Raw genomic sequence first — 10,986 nt, 5'->3', positions numbered from 1 at the left:
CACACACATTTCTTCATACAAAATCTAACTTCACTGCATGACAATTCTGTAATATATTAAAAAATATTGCATAACTGTAAGCTAAAAGATATATAGAAAACATATCATGTAATGAAAAAAGTCTTTGACGTGAGAAATGTAGCGTAGGTCAAATTTTGCTTGTGACTAAGTTTATGTCCAATGGAACCATTAATGTTATTGCAGTAACAGCTTCTATTCGTATCATTAGAAGGATATTGATCCATTTTCTACTTATAAAGGTATATAAAACACGTAACCCTACTTTTCCCAAGCGTATATGGCTTTGCTCAGGAACAGAGGCCTTTTTGAAAAACACAATTTTGTTTTTTCGTATTTATGCATATCTAGGTTCCTCAAAACTTCCAAAGAGAAAAACCTTTCTGTGCAAATATCTTAAGTCTTTACCTTTGGGCGAAGATATGAAATCCAAATTTTTGGCACAAGACGGTGCATCAGGCGCTGAAGAAGCAGCAGGAATGAGGACCGCAAGGAACATCAACCAGGAGTTCGAGACAAGAGTCCGACACTTCGTTAGGGAACGCAACGATGAGGAAAGACAACGTCTCCTCACGTACTTTAACAGCGAGCTGGACTTCTTCCTGGATGCTGGAAACCAGAGGACCTTCCACGAGAACAAGGAGCACCTTGTCCGCGTTGTTGCGATCGTCAGAATCCTTCTGGAAGAAACTGCTCGGTCGAACGTCAATCTGCGCCAATGCAACAAACGGAAGCATTGTGGTGCTCACGACGCGACCAAAGCTTTCAAGAAACTCAAGACCTCTGTCGAGCGAGGAACTTGGGAGATCGTCAGACTCCTCGGCAGAGGGTCCTTTGGCTCGGTGCATCTTGTACAAGACGTCACAACCGGAGGTCGATGTGCAAGAAAAACAATCACAATCGACCAATCCGGACGTCAGCTAGAGGAAATCAAAATCCACAGAGAACTGGTCCACCGGAACGTTGTGGCCTTCCTGGGTGGAATCCAGGACAGAAACGTCTTGTACATCTTCCTCGAGTTCGTCAGTGGAGGAACCTTGGAAGATAGGATCGGTCCACAAGGAGTCAGCGAGAAAAAAGCTCGATTCTACTTCAAGCAACTGATCAGTGGGGTAAAATACCTTCACTCTTGCAAAGTTACACACCGGGATCTTAAACCCGAAAACCTTTTCGTGTCCAAGCACGAGGACCTTAAGATCGGGGATTTCGGTTTGGCCGGAAAGTTCGATAGGGCCAAGTTCCTGTGGCGAGTTTGCGGAACCCCTGGATACATTGCCCCTGAGGTCTACACTGGAAGATACAGAGGAGAGCCTGTCGACCTTTGGTCTTGCGGGATCATTCTCTTCCAGCTCTTGACTGGTCAGACTCCTTGGGAAGACTCTACCACCAGATACCCCACCTTTGCTCTCTGGTGCTCTTCGACTTCCGAAATGCGTCTTCGAAGACCTTGGAGGTCTCTTTCTAACGACCATTTCTTCATCGTCAAGAAGCTTCTTGCACCAAATGCCAAATACAGAGCAACAATTTCTGATATCCAAAAAAATCATTGGTTCCGTGGCTGAGCGACAACATTTATGAGTTCAACGCATCCTCGCTATATTACAAATATGATTAGAAAAAAGTACAAATCTTATCAAATTACTGGGCAACGTTCCCATTTTGTGTAAAAGGTGTTTTCAATAACACCGTGGTAGCCAAGAGGCTTCCCTCAGCTGAATAAAATGCATATATAAAATCAAAAGTATCTGCATGTAGCTTAAATCATGATATGAATTGGTAATTACCGGCAAAATTGTCACAGTAGTAGACACAGTGTGTGGATAAAACTTTTATTAAAATTGCAACATTTTGCTTTTTGAACCTTTTCCAAGTATATAGGTGTACACGAAAATTATTCAAGATGGGAAACGTTCTGATCAAGGCTTCATTCTCATATGGTCTTTATTCTGACCATTCACGAAAAAAAACTTACGGTGATATTCTTAATAAAATATCTCCTTATATAAATCTTTCCTTATATAAATCTCATATAAATCCTTGGAAAGGAAAGATTTATCCAAGAACACCACGGTAAGAATCTTACGGTGGTATTCTCAAAAAAATATATTTCCTTATATAAATCTTTCCTTACATAAATCCCTGGAAGGGAAAGATTTTTTTAAGAATACCACCGTTACTCTCTTCTCTGAACATCATCCCCTCATTGTACATTATAATTTCTTTCTTTTCCTTCCCGATAACTCCCATTCATTCGCAGAACACTATCTGCCTCTCGTTCAGTAAAGTTCATGAAGAACAATGAACCCGTGCACAGTTCACAGGAACAAAAATCACCTTCTCTAGGGCTTTGCGTTTCATCATCCGTTGCTGAAACCTTTCGCGCTGGTTTCGTTTCGATGCCTAAAGTTTAAAATAATGTCTTTGAAATAAGTTAATAAACAAAGAATAAACACACGAATAGATCAATAAATTAATGAATACACGAATGAATATATGAATAGATGAACAGACATCTAAATGAATTAATCAATAAACGAGTATACAAATAAATGCAAAAAAATCAACGAATAAATAATAAAAATAAATTAATGAGTAAATAAATTAATGAGTAAATAAACGGATAGTAAATAGTTTGGTTTGAATTAATAAATAGGTACATAAAGGAGAATAAGGAGACAGGAGAAGGAGGAACAAGGAAGAAAGAAGAGAAGGAGGAGAATACAAGGAGGAGGAGAGGAAGAGGAGGAAAGGGGAGGGAGAGGAGGTGGGAAGGAGGGGGAGGAAAGAAAGAGGAATTGGGGAAAAGAAGAAGGAGGAGAAGAGGAGGGGAAAGGAGAAGAGGGGGAGGGAAAAAGGAAGGGAGAGGAGAAGAGAGAAAAAAAAGGGAATAGGAGGGTGAGACGGGAGAGAAGGAGGGAGATACATATACATATATATACATATATACATATATATATACATATAAATACATATATATACATATATATACATATATATACATACATATATATACATATATATATATACATATATAAATATATACATATACATATATATATACATATATATATATATACATATATATATATACATATATATATATATATACATATATATATACATATATATATACATATATACATATATATATACATATATATATATATATACATATATTTACATATATATACATGTATATATACATATATATATACATGTATATATACATATATATACATATATATACATATATATATACATATATATACATATATATACATATATATACATATATATATGCATATATATATACATATATATATATATATGCATATATATACATATATATATGCATATATATATATATATATAATTGCATATATAGACATATATATATGCATATATATACATATATATATGCATATATATATACATATATATGCATATATATACATATATATATGCATATATATATATATTTATATATGCATATATATATGCATAGATAGACATATATATACATACATAGATATACATATATATATACATATATATATATATATATATATATATATATATATGTACTTATATATATATGTACGAATATATATATATATATATATATATATATATATATATACGGACCGTTCATGTTCCAGGATGAGGAATATTGTCAGATACGTGGTCTGGCAATGGGGAGTCCACTCAGTGCAGTCCTAGCATCATTATACATGGAGGTTTTGGAGAGAGATCATTTTATGAAAATTATGGGAAGAGGGACCCATTGGTTTCGATATGTAGACGACGTCCTAGTCATTGCCCCGGAGAAAACCAATTTCACCACCAAACTTAATAGGCTGAACATGGTAGACAGGGATATTCAGTTCACAGTAGAACACGAGGTGGATCAAAAGTTACCTTTCTTGGATGTTTCAATTTGGAGGAAGGATAACGGCACGGTGGGTTTCTCGGTTGAAATTGAATACGAAAAACAATCCGGACGTTTCAAACATTCTTGATTCTCGTTGCGGGGCTGATAGTCAGAAGTGGGTCAAGGAGGATACGCGTACCTTGGGTCAGGTCTGGGTCAAAGAGAGAAATACGCATACCTTAGGTCAGGTCTGGGTCAAAGAGAGTGATGCGCGTGCCTTGGGTCAGGTCGATTCGGGGCGACGGCCCAAAAATCAGGTCAGTACTTTGGATGTGATGTATAGCAATCTGGCAGATCTAATTATTAATGCACAAAACACATTTATCCCCCTAAAGTCAATACGAAAAAATAGTAATACTCCCAAATGGATGACGGACAGATTGAAACATGAGATCGGAATTAAAAGAGGACTTAACGTAAAAAACAAAACAAACGGGGAATCACACCTTAGATCAAGATATAACGAAATGGCAAAGCTGGTTAAAAGGAATACACGTTCAGCGAAACGTAATTATGAAATCAAGGTTGCCAGTCAAGCAAAATCCAACCCAAAGGGTTTCTTTCACCTCTATAGAACAAAAAATAAAGAAAGAATAGGACCAATTAAAAACGATGAAAATGTCATGATAGAATCGGAAGAAAAAATGAGTGAGGAGTTTAACAATTATTTTCTATCGGTGTTTACTAATGAGAGGTTAGATAAAGTACCTGACTGCGATCCGATTTTCAGAGGGGATGAAGAAAATAGCCTAACTAATATCAGCATTAGTAAAGAAGAAGTTATCAAGCAGATTGACAGACTTAAAGCTACAAAATCTCCGGGTCCGGACGAAATTTGTCCAAGAATGCTTAAAGAGTGTAAATTTGAAATCTGCGACCAGTTAACTGAAATATTCAATAAATCGGTAGACACTGGTTCTGTTCCAACTGCTTGGAGGCAGGCAAACGTTGTTCCTGTTCTTAAGAAGGGAGATAGATCGACCATATGCAACTACAGGCCAATCAGTTTGACATCGGTTATAGGAAAAATGCTTGAATCAATAATAGTAAATAGACTCAGAGAACACATTGAAGGGCATAATTTAATTCGTGATTCACAGCATGGTTTCTCCAAAGATAAGTCATGCGTGACTAATCTTCTATCCTTTTACACTAAAGTATATAAGGCGTCAGACAACAATGAAAATTACGATGTTATTTACCTTGACTTTAGCAAAGCGTTCGACAAAGTGCCACACCAGAGACTACTAAATAAAATCAAAGCCCATGGCATAGGAGGAAAAGTGTTAGAATGGATTACAGCTTGGATTAGTAACAGAAAACAGCGGGTCACCATAAATGGAATAAAATCTAGGTGGGGCAATGTTACTAGCGGGGTCCCCCAGGGCTCGGTTTTGGGTCCCTTATTGTTCATTATGTATATAAACGACTTAGACGATGGGTTAAATAGTGATGTTAGTAAGTTTGCGGACGACACTAAAATAGGACGCCTAATTAGGTCAGGAGAAGACGCCCAGATTCTGCAGGATGATCTTAATAAACTGTTAACATGGTCGGTGAAGTGGCAAATGAACTTCAATATCTCTAAGTTTAGCGTGTTAAACGTAGGGCTACACAACCCCGAAAATAGATACAACTTAGATGACACGTTTTTAGAAAAATCTGAGTGCGAGAGGGACTTGGGAGTTCTGGTGAGTCCGGACCATAAAACCAGGAAGCAGTGTATTAGCGCTAGAAATAAAGCAAACAGGGCATTAGGCTTCATTGCTAGGACGGTAACAAATAGAAGTGCAGAGGTAATTATTAAACTCTATCTAGCGATAGTTAGACCCATCCTTGACTATGCGGTACAGTTTTGGTCTCCGTCCTACAAAATGGACATAAATTCACTAGAATCAGTACAGAGAAGAATGACCAAAATGATACAAGGACTCGGAAATTTGCCTTACGAAGAGAGGCTTAGGCACCTAAACTTACACTCTCTGGAAAGACGCAGAGTGCGGGGTGATCTAATAGAAGTGTTCAAGTGGATCAAAGGCTATAACAAGGGTGATACAAACAAGGTCATCATAATAAAACAACAGGGCAGGACTCGCAGTAATGGGTATAAACTGGACAAATTTAGATTTAAGAAGGAAATAGGCAAGAATTGGTTTACAAATAGGGTGGTCGATGAATGGAATAAACTTAGTAACCATGTAGTAAGCGCTGAAACTATCAGTTGTTTTAAAAAACGATTAGACAACTTTATGGATGGGGACGACAGGTGGTGATGGATACGGAGCTGCCTAGTGTAGGCCTTATGGTCTTTTGCAGTCTCCTTTATTTCTTATGTTCTTATGTTCTTATGTTCACAGAAAAGCTACCAACAAAAATGACCTCATCCACTACTTTTCGGCACATAGTGAAAGGATAAAGAGAGGAGTAATAATTGGATTTTTTCTCAGAGCGTTCCGGGTATGTAGTGAAGAACATATTGACAGAGAAATCAAATATATTTTTAAAGTGTTCTCAGGACTAAAATATCCAGAAGGGTTACTCCATAGTTTGAAGAAAATAGCGCTTAAAATAATGGAAAAGAGAAATGATGAGATAAAGGAGACTAAGGAAGGTGGCTTCATTGTAGTTCCCAACTCCAAGCACACAGAAGAGTTAGGACATTTGCTCCGCAGAGCAGGGCTGAAGATCGCCAGTACATCCAGTACGAAGATAGGTGAAGTAGTGAGAGGTAAGAGTAGAAATGAACATAATAACAACAGCATGGTTTACAGAATCCCATGTGGTGGCTGTGACCTAAACTACTTTGGGGAGACAGGAAGAGGCATACACAAGCGGACATATGAGCACAAGAGCGACCTGAGGGCCCACCGAACATCAAACGCCCTGGTGGTTCATGCGGAGGAATAAGGACATTTACCTAACTGGGACGGAGTGGAAATATTAAAACAAGGTTTAGACAAGAAAAAAAAGAAAAATAGTAGAGGCAGCTTTTATAGCATCCAAGCCCTCCTGTAACCATCGTGATGGTTTTATTAAGCTGTCCAAAATGTCCGGCTGGATGGTCTTACAGGAGCTGAAGGGTACGAAAGGGAGGGAGGGGGTGGGTTAAGGAAGGAACGCGGAATGATGTAAGATATATAACTGTTGATTTCCCGATCATGTTTGTACACTCTGAAGAAGCTCTGTTAAGAGCGAAACGTCAGTTAATAAAACTTCAACGGTTCTCGGTGTTTATCTCACCACCCTGCCACTCATTTTGTCGTCCATTCCTCAAAAATATATATATATATATATATATATATATATATATATATATATATATATATATATATACACACATATATATATACATATATATACATATATATATACATATATATATATATATATATATATAATATATCATGCAATTAACGACAGCATATAAAAGACTAGGTATAGTTAATAATATTCACAATTCCTAGGGATAACCCTAACATATAAGAAATAAATTTACAAACACCATGCATTATATACAACAGTGTAACAAAATGAAAGGGGATTACAATAATATATTTTACTGTTAATATATCAATAACGTATCAAGCGTAAATTACAGACGGCAAAACTCAAATCAGTTTGTCAGAAATATCATCTCATAGACAATTACAATTAGCATCCACCAAATTGCGGGTGACGTTACAGAAGTGCATCTAAATTGCCATTTGCACACAAATATTTATATACATGTATGATAGTCTTGATACAGAACGCTTTTTATTGCAGGAAGTATCGCTACACAGCATACACACAGTAAAATGGTGCTGGAAGATTGTGGGAAAGACAATTCGTGTGTCTCTGACATCATGTCCCTTAGAAAAAATCAAGACTGAATTTCCTGCAGTGGGTTATTATGTTATATTCAAGTATCCGACCTTGCAGTATAGCCTTGTACAGCGTATCATTGATTACCTAGTTGTGCGACCAGTTAACTGAAATATTCAATAAATCGGTAGACACTAGTTTGCTTGGAGGCAGGCAAACGTTGTTCCTGTTCTTAAGAAGGGAGATAGATCGTCTATATGCAACTACAGGCCAATCAGTTTGACATCGGTTATAGGAAAAATGCTTGAATCAATAATAGTAAATAGACTCAGAGAACACATCGAAGGGCATAATTTAATTCGTCATTCACAGCATGGTTTCTCCAAGGGTAAGTCATGTGTGACTAATCTTCTATCCTTTTACACTAAAGTTTATAAGGCGTCAGATAACAATGAAAATTACGTTGTTATTTACCTTGACTTTAGCAAAGCGTTCGACAAGGTGCCACACCAGAGACTACTAAATAAAATCAAAGCCCATGGCATAGGAGGAAAAGTGTTAGAATGGATTACAGCTTGGATTAGTAACAGAAAACAGCGGGTCACCATAAATGGAATAAAATCTAGGTGGGGCAATGTTACTAGCGGGGTCCCCCAGGGCTCGGTTTTGGGTCCCTTATTATTCATTATGTACATAAACGACTAAGACGATGGGATTAATAGTGATGTTTGTAAGTTTGCGGACGACACTATAATAGGACGCCTAATTAGTTCAGGAGACGACGCCCAGATTCTGCAGGATGATCTTAATAAGTTAACATGGTCGGTGAAATGGCAAATGAACTTCAATATTTCTAAGTTTAGCGTGTTAACGTAGGGCTACACAACCCCGAAAATAGATACAACTTAGATAACACGTTTTTAGAAAAATCTGAGTGCGAGAGGGACTTGGGAGTTCTGGTGAGTCCGGACCATAAAACCAGGAAGCAGTGCATTAGCGCCAGTAATAAAACTAACAGAGCATTAGGCTTCATTGCTAGGACAAGAACGAATAGAAGTGCAGAGGTTATTATTAAACTCTATCTAGCGATAGTTAGACCCATCCTTTACTATACTGTACAGTTTTGATCTCCGTCCTACAAAATGGACATAAATTCACTAGAATCAGTACAGAGAAGAATGACCAAAATGATACATGGACTCGGAAATTTGCCTTACGAAGAGAGGCTTAGGCACCTAAACTTACACTCTCTGGAAAGACGCAGAGTGCGGGGTGATCTAATACAAGTGTTCAAGTGGATCAAAGGCTATAACAAGGGTGAAGCGAACAAGGTCATCATAATAAAACAACAGGGCAAGACTCGCAGTATTGGGTATAAACTGGACAAATTTAGATTTAAGAAGGAAATAGCCAAGAACTGGTATACTAATAGGGTGATCGATAAATGGAATAAACTTAGTAACCATGTAGTAAGCGCTGAAACTATCAGTTGTTTTAAAAAACGATTAGACAACTTTATAGATGGGGATGACAGGTGGTGATGGATACGGAGCTGCCTAGTGTAGGCCTTATAGTCTCTTGCAGTCTACTTTCTTATGTTCTTATTTGACTTTCTCCATGCTATTTTATTTTTCTATGGTGTTCTTATTTCTTCTACAAACAATGTTGTCAATTTGTGTCAGTTCTAAGGAATCAAGAAAATAAATCATCAAGCAGTACACTTCACTTTCTTTTATCCTTCTAATAACAAGATAGGGATGCTGGACTGCTTAGACATGACAACAGGGGATACTATGGTCGGAAAAAGTTGGGAAACGATGCTGTAGTATGTAAATTAATTCACAGCTTCACACTTTTGAGGGTGAACATAATTGTGACAGAGTTGTAGGTGTGTGTCCAGTTTCATCCTATGGTAGAATGTTCTCAGAACATCTCATAATATCAGTCATATTATACATATTATACAGCATATTATACATATTATACATTATACATATTATACAGCTCACATTATACAGCTTTGGATGTCATAGTATTCTGGTACTCACCAATACGCGACGTGCATTGTATCAAGTGACAGTAATGACTGAATGAGAGTAAAGCTAAGTATGTTAGGGGGTAGTAAGAATACACTAAGTTACATTGATACTGAAAATATATAAAGGATAATCTAACCCGCATATCTGAAAGTGCTCGTGATTTAGGAGTGTTACTTGATTGTAATCCAAAATTTAACTGTCAGATTAACAGTCTTCTTAGGAGGTGTGGACTAAATCTTAGAAATGTCGTTTTTGTTAAGAAGTTTCTTGACGAGGATTCTGTGAAGAAGTTGATTATAAATAGTGTCATTACTAGATTTTATGATTGTAAGTCACTATATCATAGGCTGTCAAAATGTCAGCTTAAGAAATTGCAAAACATTATTAATAGAGCAGCAAGTTTGATTTGAGGTGTCCTCAGGTGGGAAAGAATTATTCTTATCCTGATTTACCTTCACAGGTTGCCTAAAAGGTAACGAATACTTTACAAATTGTGTGTGTTAACTCGTTAGACTTTAATAACTGGTTGTCTGTAATATTTGAGGAATATATTACAAGTATTGCAACCAGTGGGAGATATAAACATTCGTCAAACTACTAATGGTATAACGTTGTCTGAACTAAGACGTTCTTCTAATGCTGTTTCGTGCCTCTAAATTAGCTGCTCCTAGGGCAAATAACAGCTTACCATTGCACATTCAATAGATGATATCAAAAGCTCAAAGTTAAACTTTAAACGTTTTTATTCTCCAAGTGCTATGATTTTGATGATTCAATTATTAAGGAGTTTTAGACATCGCTTTATGAGACACTGTTTCTGATGACCCTGGGATTGACGGAGTATTGTTGGTAGCATTCTGTTTCTGCTACTTTCCTTAGATTTACGTTTCGGGACGTTCCGGTGATAGTATGGGACACCGTCATAGTATTTTTCAAGGGCAAAAGGCTCCTTCTTGTTTGCATCCTGGCAGAAGCAAGATCTTTGGCAGTCGCAGCGAGGCTATTGACCCTCGGTACAGGCGACTTTCTGGGCGATCTCCTGTTTATCCATTGGCTCGGGGAGGTAATAATAATTATAAAGATATCGCTCCCCGAGCCTGTACTAAATTCGCTCAAAGATTTCTTCTAGTTCGAGTTGAATTTTGTGGTACTTTGGGCACTCACATAGGAGGGAACATGTTCTTGACTGCACCT

At 37.2% G+C, this 10,986-nt stretch overlaps 1 protein-coding gene across 1 annotated transcript; it reads left to right on the top strand.

Annotated features, from left to right (window-relative positions):
* Positions 1–440: 440 nt before the first annotated feature.
* On the top strand, positions 441–1,598 carry LOC143024106 (serine/threonine-protein kinase Chk1-like). Its single transcript, XM_076182875.1, has one exon. It carries the CDS (start codon positions 441–443, stop codon positions 1,578–1,580), a length of 1,140 nt encoding a protein of 379 aa, XP_076038990.1. The 3' UTR covers positions 1,581–1,598.
* The last annotated feature ends 9,388 nt before the right edge of the window (positions 1,599–10,986 follow it).

This window comes from Oratosquilla oratoria, unplaced genomic scaffold, assembly GCF_046742065.1.
Source record: "Oratosquilla oratoria isolate Oo_2021 unplaced genomic scaffold, ASM4674206v1 SCAFFOLD92, whole genome shotgun sequence".
NCBI lineage: Eukaryota > Metazoa > Arthropoda > Malacostraca > Stomatopoda > Squillidae > Oratosquilla > Oratosquilla oratoria.
This window is presented reverse-complemented; position numbering and strand designations above follow the sequence as displayed.